Source organism: Rhipicephalus sanguineus, chromosome 8 (assembly GCF_013339695.2).
Source record: "Rhipicephalus sanguineus isolate Rsan-2018 chromosome 8, BIME_Rsan_1.4, whole genome shotgun sequence".
Lineage (NCBI taxonomy): Eukaryota > Metazoa > Arthropoda > Arachnida > Ixodida > Ixodidae > Rhipicephalus > Rhipicephalus sanguineus.
In genome coordinates this window covers 11,680,019-11,697,162 of record NC_051183.1, presented here as the reverse complement: position 1 = coordinate 11,697,162, position 17,144 = coordinate 11,680,019, and the positions used below count along the sequence as shown (strand labels likewise).

General features: G+C 46.2%; 1 protein-coding gene and 1 long non-coding RNA gene across 2 annotated transcripts in view; one reads left to right on the top strand and one right to left on the bottom strand.

Moving 5' to 3' along the window:
- LOC119401374 (kynurenine 3-monooxygenase) overlaps positions 1-17,144 on the bottom strand; it is a 55,553-nt gene that overhangs the window by 13,519 nt on the left and 24,890 nt on the right. Inside the window, exons 6-10 of the mRNA XM_037668112.2 lie at positions 16,183-16,351; positions 15,023-15,216; positions 11,389-11,446; positions 10,611-10,700; positions 8,782-8,839 (exon numbers count right to left, since the gene is read on the bottom strand). Of these exons, the coding sequence (XP_037524040.1) occupies positions 8,782-8,839; positions 10,611-10,700; positions 11,389-11,446; positions 15,023-15,216; positions 16,183-16,351 (569 nt within the window). The remainder of the gene's footprint in view (positions 1-8,781; positions 8,840-10,610; positions 10,701-11,388; positions 11,447-15,022; positions 15,217-16,182; positions 16,352-17,144) is intronic.
- Positions 1,196-7,204, top strand: LOC119401375 (uncharacterized). Its single transcript, XR_005185424.2, has 3 exons — positions 1,196-1,477; positions 1,548-1,644; positions 7,041-7,204. It is a non-coding gene; the product is annotated as an uncharacterized LOC119401375 (long non-coding RNA).

The window sequence follows — 17,144 nt, the reverse complement described above, 5'->3', positions numbered from 1 at the left end:
CTTCTAGAAAAAAAGATGTCCTTCATGTGTTTTGATGTTTTAGTATTCAGATATGAATAGATTTAAGATTTTGAGGTTTCGAGAATAATACAAATCTCCGAATATCGGAGAATAGGAGATTTACGAGAAATAAACTCTGTTAAACGCCAAACTTCCGTAAAAAATATAAACTCCGATAAACACCCGCCGATTTTTAAGAAAAATAAACACCGAAAACACTGAGCTCTACAAGATATTCACTTAAGAGGGTGTTGAGGCGAGCTCGTTTGCACGGAATCATTAGAATGCAGCGCTAAAAACACAAACACACGGGGCGAGAACGAGGACGGGCACTGGGAACGAGGACAGCGCCCGTGCTCGTTCTCGCCCCTTGTGTTTGTGTTCTTTAAGCGCTGCATTCTAAAAGATATTCACAGTGAACATCAACACACATTCACACCACACATTTCACGATGGACGAGCCAGGCCACCGCTATGGCTGAATATCACAAAAGCAAATCCTAATCCACATTTGCACTTTCTGTATACACACACACACACAAACACGAATCACATTTGCGGCTTCTCAGACGTGCGCTTTTCGTGTGATGCTCACGGGAAATACACACACACACGCAGGCACGCACGCGCGCGCACGCTCCATTCATTCATAACTTCGGGCTAAGCACGAGGATCGTGCTGCACGAACACAACACAAACACGCATGACATTTGCGGCTTCGCAGACGTTGCATTTTGGTTTGATGCTTGCTGCTGCGTTCGATTTAGGAATGCAGGTGGTAGCAGGTGGTGCTCTTGGGGAACTACGCGCAACATACACAGCCACCATTCTTTCGGAACTTCGGGCTAAGCACGGGGATTATGCTGCACAAACAGAACAACGGCGTACCGTACGAAGACAGCTGTAACAATCATCGTACAGTACAATCGCGTATGCAACGACTACGAACAGCTGTTGCCCCGTCAACATAGTGCTGTCCTTAAAGTGACGGCGGTGACGGGCCTCCTCACCTAGTTTTATAATTACTTCGGTTACTTGTGCCTATAAATTACAAACCACTCGTGCTATTCGCTCCTGTTGATGAAAGCTTAACAGTATAATGATGATTTAAACAACAACATTAAAAACAATTTGTCATGTTTGCGGCTGTTACTTTTAACAAGCGGTAGGTAGCGCTGCGCTTCTTCCTTTTTTTTTTTTTTCCTGCGCCCCATGGAGAAAAAAAAACATGGCTCCACACTTTTGTGTTTCTTCACGCAGCAACGTGATCGGCGTGTTTTCGATGATCTCGACGCTCAGCAAGATCCATTGTGCAGTGTTAAGTTCAGAAATGTTTTCCTCATCGTATGCAGCAGTGAATTCTCTTGTGCGCTTCGTCGTTTCCGCCCGCTGGATATCGACGATTTTGACAAAGAACTCTACGAAGTCTTGCGGGCTGGCGAGGAAAACGGCAGCACCCACTTACTGCACATGAGCCGTGAGTATTGCAGCATTACTTCACTTGTTTGTAAGCACCCCGTTAAGACAAAATTGTCCGCCGACTGCAGAAACCGAGGAAGGGATGGAGGAGGCGTGAGTCGAACAACAACCGACGTGTGCAGCGGAAACTCGGCGATGCTCAACTGGGACCGGGATCACGAAAAAGTGAGCTACGCCTGTATGCTTTCTTCTTTAATGTAACGGAAAGCTTCACTGTGCGTTTTCGTTCCGAGTGGAGTGAGCCTTGGCGATACGCATAATGAAAATAAAGTAAAATGGTGTGCTGAAGAGATATCCGAGTTCGTAAGCATCATTCAGCAGCATTGCGAGATGCTTTTGCAATTAACCCCGCATTTTTTAGTCTTCTAATGATCGACAGCAACATGTTCTCGTATCTTTCCTTTTTCTTTTTTTAGAGGAGCAGATAAGTTGTGCAACAATTCTGCTATGATACACACCCAACGAGCGTTCGGCTCCGCGCGCTACAACCCGCTGGTCACTTCACTGAAGCAGTACGAACAGCCTGTTGCGTGCAGTTTGTTTATTTACATTTCTGTGACTATGCTGATAATTGTATCATACCGTCACGTTTTTACCATTGCACATGTGAGGGTTTCACTCATTCACGCCATGATTATGTAAAGTGAAAGCTAATTGATTGCAATGATAAGGCCTGTCTTGAGGGCATGATTTCGATGCTGCATGTCAGCCTCTGGCACGATTGTAGGCTTTTGCACCTTCCTAGATCAAGTGCGTTACTAGGACAGTGACCTTGAAGTGCAGGTTAAACGCCTAACGAGATTATGCCAGAATTGATCAATTCCTTTGCCTCTTGAAATGAATGCACCAGCTATAGTTGCATTTGTTTGCACTATGAGGGAGTATCGCACTGCTTCTGCAACGTTGTGACTAGCTCAGTACCTTTGTTTTGTGTCATTTTGAGGTAATGGTCATAGTGAATAAATTTTCCTTTCCTGCTAAGTTTTTCTTATCCTGTTTTGTGTTGAGAGGCTTTCACGCAGTGTCAATTCTTGCGGCAGTTGCTTAATTTTCATTTTACAGTTGCCTCCGATTAACTTATGCCTGGGTGGTGCTCTGAAAAAGTCCTGCCCTGATGCCTTGAAGCGTAGTTTTGACGCGCAAGTAGGCCAGCTCGAAAAGGCCGATTACCCTAATACATTGCTCTCTGCTGTCGCCGAAAGGCTACTGAAGCAGGTTCGGCAAGGAGACGATTGCAAAGAGCATGGAAACACCAACGAAAAGCGCTTCGTTGGTGTTTTCTTCGTTTTCTTTTATTTGCACCTCATTTAAATGTGATTCACACCAATTGTGCCTTGGAACTGACTGCTGCTTCGGTATCTTATGTTCGTCTCTTCAGCAGAGCTGAACTTTGTCGCAGAAATTCCATTCCCTACTGAGCGCACGACATCCGTGGGTCGTATTTCAGCCGCGTTTCTTAGATGCATGCGGCACACGCATTGTGAATGGTGAGTGTACCGCTTCCTTGTCATAATTTACATGAAGAGCCTTTACAATGAAAAGTGAAAGCAGCAAAAATCTAAAACGACAGTGCTGCTTTGCAGTACTTTGCTCAAGGCATCACATGAAGCGTGGATGGTGAGAGAGCATGTGGGGGTATCTCATTGATTGCATGCCTTTTAAAAAGGTTCTAGCTTGAAATGAAGGCAAGGAGACAATATTACTGCTCCTCCGAGGGTGGCCGACATGGTGAAAGAAAGACGTTGAAGCGAGGTTGCTTGTGCTTCTGCATCTGAGGCTTCCACCTGTGAATTTAAGGCTCAATAATTTTGAAGCACTTTCATTTGTTGGTTTACTAATTGACTAGGAAGTTATCATATGCCTCCGTCTTCAAGAAATGTGCTTGTTTTTTAGTGATTAGAATAGTGATTTAGAACTGCCAAGCAAAATGAAGTTGTCTTCGATAACACTTCTCCTCATGTTTCTGATGCGAAAACATGCACATCCCTTGAGAAAGAAGGCATGAGACATAATTCGTAAACCAAGAAATTAAAGCACTTTAGAATAAATAATGATTAGCTACGCAGATGGAAGCTTCAGCTTACAAAGCAGCGGCACGCCCACTTCGACATCTTTCTTCCATCAACTCGGCCATCCTCGATAAACAATACTATCGTCTTCTTGCCACCGTTTCAAGCTAGAACCTTCTTAAAGCTACACAGTCAAACATTATTCCCCATGTGCACTCTCACCATCCACGCTGCATGCGATGCCTTTATCACAGTAATCGTAGGGTGGCGCCATCCTTTGAGATATTCACCACTTTCTCTCCATTAATTATACAGGCTATCCGTGTAAAGTATGACAAAGACACAGTATACTCGTCATTCTCAATGCTTGCTACATGGTTCCAAGGGATGCGGCCTAAAGATAACCCATGGATGCTGCGTGCTCATGCTCAGTTGGGGATGCGATCCCCAAAACAATTCATCACTGCCGAAGAACAGAGCGTGAGATACCTAAGCAGCAGTCGACTGTGATGCACAATTGCAAAAGTCACAATTAAGCGAGCTGCGTATAAAAATAGAAGTGTATCACCAGTGTTTAGGTACTTATATTATGTAATTATATATTTCAAAGTGAACCATCTGAAACTTTGTTGGCGGCACTTCAAAAAGCCGAAGCATGTAAAAACGTGAAAAACACAAAGCAGCATAAGATCTTAGCACCCAAGTGGCTGCCGCCTCTTTCCATGGTCCCAAAGAAGTGTGCGGCGCAGTGAAGTGGACTTATGGTCCAGCGTCCAGGGACACGGTGGACGCTCAATATAAAACTAGCTTATCTTGCCTAAAACAAATCACTTCGATTAAACTATCACAAATGAATCTTGCTGGTCATACCCTTTCAAATGAGTGCAAGCATGCATTTTTACTTGGATGGCTTCACCAATCTGCATGTGCCTGAACATGAGTCATTCCACACATTTTTGAGGCCCGTGTACTTAGATTTAGGTGCACGTTGAAGAACGCTCAGGTGGTCAAAATTTCCGGAGCCCTCCACTACGGCATCTCTCATAATCATATTGTGGTTTTGGGACGTTAAACACCATCAATTATTCCACACATTTTTGTATGTCTTCGCTTCTTTGTCTTCAAAACTACTGTGTCGTCAGCCTCTATACTTTTTTGACACACTTACTGCCGACTGTCCAGCCATGTGATGTAGTTCTATTGTGTTTATAGACTTTGTTGAGTTTTAAAAAAATTGTCGTAATAGACGCAGAATTGCCGCATTGCTTCACCACAAAGCACATTGTGAGGAGAGTAGTGGATCCTAAGGGGAGCGAATAAGAAAGTGCCATTGCTTTTCTAGCGAATAGCCGAGATCTGATGGGCCCCTAAACCACCCAGACGTCCAAATTTAGTTGTGGTGGGGAAGTTGTGCACGAGTCTACAACGAACACGTAGCCGTAAAAATTTTTCTAAACGATGCTGTAGTAGCAGAGTTAGACGTGTTTGATGATCGAAACGCGGCTACCGATCCTTTCGCTCTTTCCTTCGCTACCCTCCGCTCGTCGGCTGGTCTCCTCTCCCAAAGCCGCTTTGCCCTCCTCGCCGAACGCCCCTTCCAGTCTCACTTGACATACCATCATAGCTGACGCACTCTTCAAAACAGCATGCACTTCCAGTCCATTGCCACGACCGCGACTCCGTCAGCTCCGTGCTTCTCGGCTAACTGCTGTTGTTGCCGTGCCGGCCCGTGCTCCTACGAATCATGCCGGTATGGACCCTGTGTTGCGCGCGCACGCCTTCAAGGGATCGCCAACGTGGTAGAAAACCGGAGCCAAACTCCTGCAGCAGGCGTGGGTCGTAATGGTAGTCTTCAGCAGCGAAGTGGCGCCCACAAACACGTACAACACTGTTGCACTTTGATTGTGCTGTAACTCCGATGCGCTCAAGCCAGGCATTTCGCAAGGTGACATCACGAGGTAACACGTGTTGCATCTTTTCGTTTTTCCAGTCGGCGCTTTTCCAGCCAAGCGCCGCACACCAATGCGTGAAAGCCATCGCAAAACACTGTCGGATTCAGTCCGCACAGCTTATCAGCCCGCTAGGCGTGACTGTGCCTGTACGCTAGCGATTTGGCAGTTTCGTTACTGGCTGCAGTTGCTGATTCGCAAGCGCGCGCACGCCGGCAACACGACGGAAGGAACAGCAAAGCGCGGGCAGCTGCTTGCAGACTAACCGGAAGTCGTAGGTTCTTGTTCGACCAATCACAGCATCGCCTGCATAGCGCATCACAGATTGAACACACGACGTCACACACGTCACTAGGCAAACCGGAAGGGCCCGGAGAGGTGAAGAAATTGTTTCTTGGGAATTTGTGGTGCACCCGCAGCTTGTAGCGCTGCCATGTGTGGCATCGTTGATCATGACGGCATTCTGCACACGATGCGCGTGTTTACTTGAAACGTTTGAAAAGATATCGGAGGGTGGTTTAGGGGCCCTTTAAGGCGTTCAGTGTAGTATTGTATTGTTGAGAGATTTCCCAGCAACGTATGTTTTGCCCACCTTAGCAACATTCAAATCACTGCTAAGGACAAAAACGGACAGATGTTCAGCAGAGTGTGCACAGTAAATGTGCCTTTACATTTATCTTGTGCTGGTGCAATAGTTACAGACAATATTTCACCTAACAAACACCAACAATTTAAAAAAAAGTGCTTAACCACAACTCAATGAAACCGACAACATATGGTTTGCCATCATCTGGTGTTCGTTGGGTGCTCGGTTGTGTGGTTGCGCATCCAAGTCTACTTTCTTGTTTTATAGCGATACTTGCAAACATTAGCAAGGCTTTCGCTGCCTCGAAGTTTGCAATGGTGAATGCTAATGCATTAAGTGGTAGGTCTACAGTGTTTGTCAATTCAGCACGAATATTGTTACACTGCTGTAATACGCATCTGCCGCAGCTTTTTGGTAATGTTTGGCTTTTATGGCTGTAGCATTTTCATTTAACAGTGCATATGGTTGGTATCTATGGGTCATCGGGGGTCATTGGGCTCACCAATCCTGGTTAGGCATTCCAGAGTGCGTAGCACCAACTGTAGAAAGCCTAGCATCTTTTTGATTTCTAGGTCTGTAGTGTGCTTCGCCAATAATCGATGTACATACCTGTTTCTTAAGTTCATGCATATAATTGAACCTTTTCACTGATCAAACCATGCACTGCCGTGTACTTCTGCATTTCAGCCGACAGCGCCAAAATGCAATAGCCTATGCACTTTCTGTGCTGAGACACCTTGAAACAGACAAAATGCCCCTTGGGACATTAATAATGTGCTGCTCTTGTGTGTTGTGAGTGACCTATATAATTTCCTGGTTTACATTTTAATGTTTGTTGAGAATGCCACCGAGCAAGGACAGACTGCAGTGGTGGGGAAATGAGGGGTTGTTACCTGTAATATAATTTGGGATTATTTGACACCCGTGCCCTCCCACTCAATTGGTATGATGTACCTTTTATGTGCATATTTTTTTTTCGTCGAAGATAAGACTTGTGCTTGCTTCTTATATTCGCAGACACCTTTACCTCGAGGCGAAAAAGTGTCCCCTGCAGGACCTCCAGAAGAAACACCAGTCCCCGCAACGGTACCTTGCACAAGAATGTGCCAACCTGCACTATTAATCCAGCTAGGTTTTCATGGACAAATTTCATTAATTTTATTGCCCTTGAAGTTATTAAAGTGCTAATTTGTTTTAAAAATGAGTACGTGTCAACTTCACTTAAGAGGTTCCATGTAAATGTGCATGGGAAAGTGTGCAGATGTGTGCATTTTTAAAATCCAGTTGCTACCCTCAGCCCTGCATAGATAAACTTATTGCTAGTGAAGCTGCAAGAAATTTCTTTTCATTTGTTTTGCTCTATTACGTCCAAATACAGTACTTAGAACATCTTTTTTTTTTTTAGTTATTGATCCTGAGGCCATTGACTACCTCAGTGTAGCTTGAGGCATTAAGGGTCTGTTGCAAAATCATTAAGTTTGTTGGTAAATTACCCTTAGTTGTCAGCTGCAGTGCTGTCACTCCAGATTTCTTAGTACGCAGTGTTAATTTATCAGGATTGGACTGGTTTGTCCAATTTCAAAAGCTCATATTTGCATTGCCTACCACAAAGGAATAAATTTTTTATTAGTAAGAAGTAAGACAAACTTGCAAAGCTTCCGCTTGCCCTGCCGAGGAACTGAATTTTATTACTGCGTACTACATGAACAGGTTATGATCTTGGAGTAGTTAAGGGCCACAAGGCTCTAGCACCCTAAATGCGACTGGACCATGCAACAGACAACTGGATGACGAGACACAGAACTGGATAATGTGACAGGCAACTGGACAGCACGACAGATTAGTGGACCACGCGACAGACAACTGGACTGCACGACATACCAGAGGACAGACAATAGACTACAGGACAGACAATTGACTATAGAACAGACAATTCACTACAGGACAGACAATTCACTACAGGACAGACAATTCACTGCAGGACAGACAATTCACTACAGGACAGACAATTCACTACAGGACAGACAATTCAATACAGGACAGACAATTCGCTACGGGACAGACAATTCACTACAGGACAGACAATAGACTACAGCGTCCCAAAATACGAAAGACAACAGAATTTCTGTCGTACTATTCTGTTGTGATTTTCGACTGGGACTTTTCGACCATGGCCAGAAAACGCGGCTAATCGGTAGCCGAGGCTGCTGTGAACAAGTGAGCCAAATAATATAGCGTTGCACGCTTCGCACGGCAGGGAATTCACAATTACGTTTCAAAGACGGCTAGAGATCGTTCAATGTTCTCTCGGCAAATTACGTAACTGCCGGGTCCGTCTACGTCAGCGGAAGGAAGGATACGGCCATTGGCTGATTCGGTGATCACGAGAACATGCTCAAGGTCATTACACGCACGCTCAAGGTCATGACACGCGCTGCCGTAGCGCGCGTCATGACTTTGAGGGTGCTGCCGCAGGTTCTTGCACCCCTGCCATCGACCGCTGTATAATTTCCAGCACGATTGTCGGGACGAAAATGAGAGAAAGCACTTTGTAATCGTGCGACAAATCCCCGCAACTTCGCTCGTACTTGATCAATTCAAAATAAAAATTGTGACAGCTGGTTGTGAGGCAGTAATTCAACTATAGAATAGCAATATCGATCGATGATATCACTACCTTAGTGGCTCGGGTTCCTCTCCCATGTTTACTTCCTAGCGTAAACTGCAAGGCATGTAGTGAAAGTAAATACGTCCTTACTCAAGTTGTGGCCGTGGGCATCCAGAAGTTCATTAAGAAGACAACAGTCCTCGAATCCCTGCGCAGACGGCACAATCGATTACCCTCTCAAAAAAAAAAAAATAATAATAATCGGCAGATCCCACGCGTTGTGGGAATCTGTTTCATGCGAAGCAGTCAGCGAGTACTTCTATGCTGTATTTTATGGCTTTGAGCCAAGCGTTACGAGGTGGATCGACGTGTTATTGTAAGTGTAGTAGCTGCGTGCACATCGTGGGCTTACCACGCACGTTGACAACACTGGTGTTTAAAGGGTAACTTACGGTGCGACGTAACGTCAGCCCTCACGTTAGGGTACATACGTCAGCATTACTGAAACTAAGTGCACTTTATGGTGCAGTCATCTGAATATCATAGGCAACTTTCCTTAATGTATTCCTCTGGAGTCGAGCAATGATTCAATATAGCTTGCTGAGTCATAGGGATACCAATGAAATGTTTATTAGACTGCTATAAAAGCGGAGCCAACACTTGAACCACAGACGTTAATCTGATATGACGCTTTTATCATAGGAATACATATGTAGTGTTTATTGCTTTCTTGTAAAATTAGATAGCCAGCACCACAACCACAATTGACGTTGCACCAACATTACGCCTGCATAGGCTGTTTTTCCAAGCCAGTTTATAGACCTGGCGTAGCTCTGTAGTATAATACCCGATTGCCACGCAGAATGTTTGGGTTCGATTCCTGCTGATATCCTAATATTTATTCTTTCCATTCGTCGGGTCAACGCTGCCGATGTCGGTTTTTCTTAACGCTCTCGCATTTAAATTACCAATGTCTGTTCTCGCCATTCCTCGGTAGATATAAACTGTCAAACACCTGTGGCTCATACCCGTGCACCGCGGCCCATGGTAAACGGGCATGTGCCACACGTGTCTGGAGGAAAGGGTTCGACGACGTACGCGACAGGATTTTCACGTTATTCATGTCATGGCCCAACAGTCATATTCGTCAAATCCTCTTACTACACCAAGGAGGCGATCATGAGAGCACTCAGACGAGCGGCTAGATAGATAGATAGATAGATAGATAGATAGATAGATAGATAGATAGATAGATAGATAGAAACGCTCAAAGTGCCAGAGGTTCGGTAAGCAATGCTTCGCATTTAAAACAGCAAGTCGTCTGAAGTGCACTAGTACACTGCTCATTCATTGCCTGTGATCTATCGTGCTTGTTTGGTTCTTTCACGATGTACCCAAGAAAACCGCAATTTCCTCTTTTCTTTTTTTCACTGTACAGTGAAAGAGGGGCAGCGACTGTGGCGCTTCTTCTAGCAGACAAGAGAAGGAGCTGTGTTCGCTTAAGGGGTTAACTTGTGTATTTCAGCCCACTTGCCGTTTTTTTTTATAATCAGATTCTGCTGTTACGCACCTTTTTTCAAAGTTCCCCACGTGAAGTTCCGGTCTGACATAACACATCGGCGGCATTTCCTGCGCGCCCGGCGCTCTCAGTTTTGATGGCGCCTCGATCGGGGCTTTCAATTTAGTTGATTAATGTTTTGGGGAGGATTTCTAAAAAATCGGTATGCCATAGATTGTCAGGTCCTACAACATTTCAGTATAAGAACAACTGCCCTCAGTTAATATTTGAAACGTTAATTAACGCGTTGTTAATTAATCATTTCAATAGAAATTTAGACGCGGCAAAGTATTTCCGTCTGTACGTAGAGTTCGTGCGCGAAGACGACAGGTGCCTGACTGTCATAGCATTTTTACAAAAAAATCTGTATCGTATAAAAAAAAAGAAAGCACCCTGTGCGTTATAGGACCACCCCACTTACCGCGTTCATCCCCTGGCCGTAGAAGGGAACCATGGCGTGCGCCGCGTCCCCAAGGATCAAGGATTTGTCGGAGACGTTGTATGGCTTGCACTGAATGGACAGGTAACCGTTTATTTTATATGGCGGTATTTTACAGTGCCCAGGTTTAGAATAACACCCCCCATAGTTCCGATGCATGAACACATGAAAACACTGCTGTTGTTGATATTGCTGGTAGGGTTTAATGGCGCAAAGGCTACAGATTATACAGCGCCAAAAACCAATGTGTGCCGTGTGGTTGCAAGTTTTTGCTATTAGTTTCTGCACGCATATTAGATGAAACCCTGGTACCGGGACGTGCATACTTCGACTCACGGGGTTGCTCCTCAAAATAGTTGTCCACGATACAAGAATAAAGGTAATAATAAAAAGAAGGAAGTGTACAACTTTAGTCCATGACAGCAGAAAAAGCAACTTCCGGCCCAGAACACCTACTTCTTATTCATCCATGCATACTCTTTGGTCCTCACACACGCACAAGAAACAATACGACAAAGCATACTGCATACCGATATTCAATTCATTGAGGATCTTTCTACCGCACGAGGCGCTAGAGAAGATATTCTATTGACACAAGTCGAATCTGTCAAGCGATCAGCGTAGATTGCCTCCAAGCTGTCAGCGTAGATTATCTGCCAACCCAGTCTACCTAGATTGGGAACACGCCCAAGGATGGAACACTCTACCATTTGCTTTCATCCATTACACCTCAGAATTAAAGAGAAGTCGCGAGTCTCACCTTGACCATGACCATAGGCGATGCCTTCACAGCAAAGAAGCTCTTGACCAGGTGGTCCCTTTAGGATCCGCGTCGTGTTGCGAAGTGTTGTTGAGAGCCAGGTTACAGACGGGAGGAGGACGCAGAGGAGAGAGAGAGAAGACAGGATCTTCATTAAGGGAACCGCGCAAGATTAAAGCGGCACTAAAGTGAAACAATCAACCGGTTGAGATTGATGAACTGTACTCTGAGAACTCTAACGTCGTTAATTTCACCGTCCGATATTCATTAATAGAGGAGAAAATCAAGCTCGAAGTTTCATTTTTAAATTTCGCGCCGAAATCTCAGCGCGTGATGTCACTGATTTCAAACAGTATTTGTCATATTTTGGCTACATTGGCCCAATGAAATTTCTTCAAACTTCGTATGTTAAGTCTCTGGCTTCCTCAGAAGACAATGTACTTAATTTTAACACGAAAGTGTTTTATGCGCGCGTCCACCAAGGCTTTCATGACGTATTTCCGTCACAGAAATAAGTCAGCAAAATTAACGCCATCAGATGGCAAAGAAAAACAAAACTATAATGAAAAGTTCCGTTGGCAGAAGTCGAGCCCATGACCTCTCGGTCCGCGACGATGGCTGGCGGGGTTGAGCTGTCGCCAAACATATAACGGAGGCCACACGAACGCGCCTTTTATCTTTCACACTTTCGTCTCACAGTGCTCTTGGATGGATGGATGGATGGATGGATGGATGGATGGATGGATGGATGGATGGATGGATGGATAGATGCTATGAGCGTCCCCTTTATAACGGGGCGGTGACATGTGTGCCACCAGGCTCACGAAAAAAAATCGCAGCATATCCACGTAGTGAATGATGATGAGTGGGCGAAGCTGCGGAGGTTCATCGGTAAACCGTGAATCTTCCGTGAATTCTGCCCAGTACATCATCACCGACGTGAGATCGGGCGCGTTTATACTAAAGGTTCGATGAGAGTTATGACGACTTGCAGGTCACTTTAATTTTACATGTACGCTGTGAATTTTCATTGTTTAATCACGCACAGAAGAAATCGCACACACGCACTACCTTGGAGGTCAAAATCCAGTGCCTATAGACCTTTTCACAGACGGTTTCCTGGGCGCCGCCATAATCCTCTCTGGGCTGCGCTAAATAGGCGTGACCGCTCAAAGTTGTACTGCCGAGGCTGTGACGTCAGTCTTTGTACTCCCGCGCGCAGCCCAGCATGGCGGCGTTTTTTCTCTCCTGTGAAAAGGTCTATATATACGGGATGGTCAGTGAACGGTTGTGCAGCGCGAGCGGTCGGTTTTTTCAATCAAGACGCTGACGCGATGCTGCCTCGCGACGCTGCCTGCGTCGGCGCCGCGAGGCAAGATAGGGGGGGGGGGGGCATAGGAGAGGAGAAAGAGGGGGAAGCGTAGGAGAGGAGAGGGCGATACATATCACGTACTGTCGCAGCGCATTGTCTGAGCCGTGCCCTCACGACGGGAGGCAGAAAATAGCGCCCCTTTTCATTTCTTTCACGAACCACTCTCTTTAGGGACCCTTAATGTGTGCACGCCCCCTCCGTTTTTTAAAGACGATAGTCTTTCTTGGGGAACTTAAACGCAGAAATTTTGGTCTGTCTGTCTTTCTGTCTGTCTTTCTGTTTGTCGGCACGTCCCTCGATTCAGCCACTCGGCCAAAGTTGAACCACTTGCCCAAGGGCCAGCCGTCTTGAACTGGTACGGCTGTTCATACTTGGGAACGTTGTCGATCAAAAAGTAAATATCATGCATATCTGAGGTGCAACATCACTAGGTAAGTATTAGGTGGCGTGTTCCTTTAATAGAAAATGCATACATACGTAATTTAAGGACCCTAGTTTCTTAAGCTGCGCTGAAAATGCATAAGAATGGAAGCTTGAGCGAGTTGGTATGCGTTCATCTTTGTTGAAACAGCGCTCACTAGACGACGACGAAGTAAAAGAAGGCACAGGACAGGCAGCGCCTGTACTGTGCCTTCTTTTACTTCGTCGTCGTCTAGTGAGCGCTGTTTAAACAAAGCTGAAAATGCGACTGCGCTGAAATTTGCCTTCCTCCGTGCCGTTCGCACGAGCTCATTGTTGTGTTTCGGTTTCGGTTCTGTTGCACTGTACGAATGCCATGGGTTGGTGTTGAAAAACTTTAGTTTTGAGAAGGCCAAGAAGGTGAAAAAAAATATTTAAAAAATGAAAAAGCAGCGTTGTGGGCGGCCTTCAGGCTGCCGGTTGTGGGCGCCGCTCTGGCGTTCCTGTTTTACCCAGGCGACGTGTAAATAAAAGAGTGTGTGGAGAGTACTTGCTGAGTGCGGACGTTTCTCTGCTTCAGCGCTTCGCGCCAAACCGCGTTTTCGGGCTGGCTGGCGTCCCCGCCGGTCGCGTTGGTCACCGCCGGTCTTCGCCTGCTGCTGCGCCGGGATATGCCGGGACTACCAGCACGCAACACAGCACTCATGTCTCCCGACGTATTGCCAGATGGCGTCCATATCTCACACAGCGCCTCTTCTATCGTCTTTACACGACATTTGCAGCGAAGCACGCAGATACGCGGCCAATTTTTTTAGGACTGGTTACACACTACTACGACGGGGTTGCTAGGACCGTCATACTCGGCGCGTTTCCAGTAGAAGTGTGATTTATTCAACGCTTTAACACAGCGCGAGGTGGTGATTTTAGCCCAAGCCTCGCTCGTAGCATCCATCCATATCGAAAAATAGCTCCCCGACGCTCGCCTGGCGGTGGCACCGCGTTGCCCGCTCGCCCTGTGAGAATTAACGGCCAGGCTAGAGGGAAGACACGACGCAGGTAGCGTTTCTCTTCGCGTTTCATGACGCTTTCAAGGAGCGTGCGCAGACTTCCCCTTCAGGGGGGGGGGGGGGGCGAAGGTTCGTCGCAGCGCCCCCCTCCCAATTATATCAATGTATGGCGCTGACATTGCGCCCCCCCCCTCCGTGCGCACAGGAGGGGGGGGTCGCCCCCCCCCCCCCCTGTGCGCACGCCTATGAGTGCATATGGAGTATCGGTGTTTACTATCAGCTTGTTGGTGCCATCTTTGCGCGGGATTCACCGTATGCGGTGCCCACGCATATGTCAAGAACTTCAGCTATAGTGCAAGGGTTAAATCATGATCATGGGCGTTAGTCGTCGGTACGGAGATGTGCCACCAGGCGTCAACGTCTACACCAAGCGGTGCTATCTTTGCCAAATAACAGTAGACATTGTACAAGCTCTCATATACCAATGCACTATGAACAATCAACTATACTTCTGTGACTCCACGTTTCACTTTCGTGTTATACCGATTCCTATGACGGAGGGATCGGCCATCTTTTTTACCGATTAGGAACTACTTAGGCCCTCGTAGACGCCGTAAAAATCTATGACGTCACGACGACTGGTGCAAAAACTTCAAAGTGGCGTCGCCACCCGCATTTTCTTTTCGCGGGTTTTCTCGCTTACCAAGCGTCTTCTCGCAACAAGCGTATAGTGTTTTTTGGTATTATGAAAGAGTAATTTACTAATGCGGGAAAAATCGTTTTTCTCTTTAGTGTTTCTAAGCAAGAAACGTGCACGTGCATCGGCTGTTGTGTGTGTATATATATATATACTGACTGTCCAATGAGAGGCACGGCGTCCGGGAAGTACTTGTCGAAGAAGCTCAGCAGCTTGTGTCGGTCGGTGAGTCCGTCGAACACGGCGAAAGGCATGAACAGCGTCGCCGTGTACGTCTTGTCCTGGTTGGGCAGTGCGATCAGCATGAACTCGCCACGGGGCCAGATGTGCAGGTAGTTCACCTCCATGGCAAACTGCGCAGTCGCCAAGTGGGAGCCTCGTTTCGCTTCATCGGATAACGACTAATTGGTGGAACTGCGTCGATAACGGACAGTAACCAGCCTCTTTCAAGAAAAAGGCTACCGGGATAATAAAGGTATCAGAAGCAAGGCATTATCCATTACGAATAAGTTTGAAATTAACGTGCCGCAAGACGAAGTAGGCCACAGGACAAGCACATAAGAACTGACAGCACGAGAGTACGGCTTTCTTCATTTTGAAAGCAGATGGTGGTTGTGGGGCAAATACTGAGATGTTATCTCCATGGATGCGCACCTTTGATAAATTTTGTTGGTTCTTTGTGAACACGTGTTTTTGGGCGCATATATGAATATGCGTTTCCTTCAACAAAACGCTCAACTGTTCGTTATATACGCGGCCGTCCTGTGGCCTTCTTCGTCTTGTCTCGCGCTAATTTCCCGCTCATTTTTTTTTTCGTCATGAATTACCAACTCGCCCAAGAGTATACCGTTCTTCTAAGTTACATTACCGATACGTGTGAAAAAACCGACAACGTCTATAATATGTAGCTTTAATAATTACGCGCATTTTGAGCTCAACGGTTATTCAACCAAATAAAAGTTCAGTGCGCGAGTCCATTCAGCATATGACATTTCCTTCGTCTTTTGATAACCCCCTAACGCTTGCTTCGTCCGTGAAAAGGACCAGCGCTATAAACTCAAACCAAATTTCGTTCTCAAAACCAGCCCGCTTTGATAATTTACAAAGGAAAGCAAAATACACCAGTGCGCATTCGTGCTCACATTTCCGAACTAACACGAAATTTACCACTTATTCGCATTGATTAACGCCAAGAAAATAATCGAAACAAAATTCACCGCATGAGTACGACACATACGTGTCTTGTGCCTTCTTTGGACTTCATGTACATTCATGGATCCTCACAAACTCGGCCAATTCCTTCACCAAACATAATATACCTGTCCGTCCTTTGTTGGCGGTATGCAGAGCTCGAGGTAGCCGTGAGGAATGTAGGTCTGCGAGTAGTTGAACATGGGACGGCGGAGCATCTGGCGCCTCACCGCCGAGTAGGCACCGTCGCAGCCGAACACCGCACGATGGTGAACGCGGACATCCTTGCCGTCGGGGCTGTAAGGACACTATCACTTAACATCCTCACACACGGATTCCACCAGGTTTACTGAGACTCATCACAATGCGACATACGCCGCACATTACGAGGACTAAAACGTGAATCGTGTTTGTCCGCCTGGTCCTCAGACAGCACCAAGGAAACGACCTTATACGCTGTTGAGTGTAATCTTGAGTGCCAATTAGACCCTCAGCTCCTACGACGACACACTCATGCATCGCCTACGACTCGGATCTGCTTACACAAAGCCCTTTTTATTCCAAAGTCAGCGTGCGCCATCGTCAACGTGTTCATGCGGCCACGAGGATGTGCATCATCTGTTGCTCGGCTGTCCCACGCACACACACCCATACGTACAGACATCGACTCGAACTCACTGGGCTCAGAGCGAACGTTCTCATTGGCGAAGATACTAGGCCCATGACCATCACGGATAAATCGCGAAGCAATGAAAGTGCATCAGCGTTTTTTTTTTGTAGATACTAATATTTGTGATGATTACTGAGCGAGCTACATCGAAATTGTGCACCGTGCGTATACGTGCGCTGTGTTAAAACGAGAACTTTCGAACTCACCAAATGCAGGGCAGTATAAATGTGTAGCTATATTGATTTTCTTTATGATTTTCTTTATTAACTTTTAGTTCTTAATGTAAACAACCAAGTGGAAAGCGGTAGCCATCGCCCTGCAATGGCGCCAACAGTTCCTTCATTTATTTTTTCTTTAAATAAAAAACTGTGCTTCGCAGAACGCGCGCGCAGCAGTCACAGCAAAATCTGGAGGAGCGAC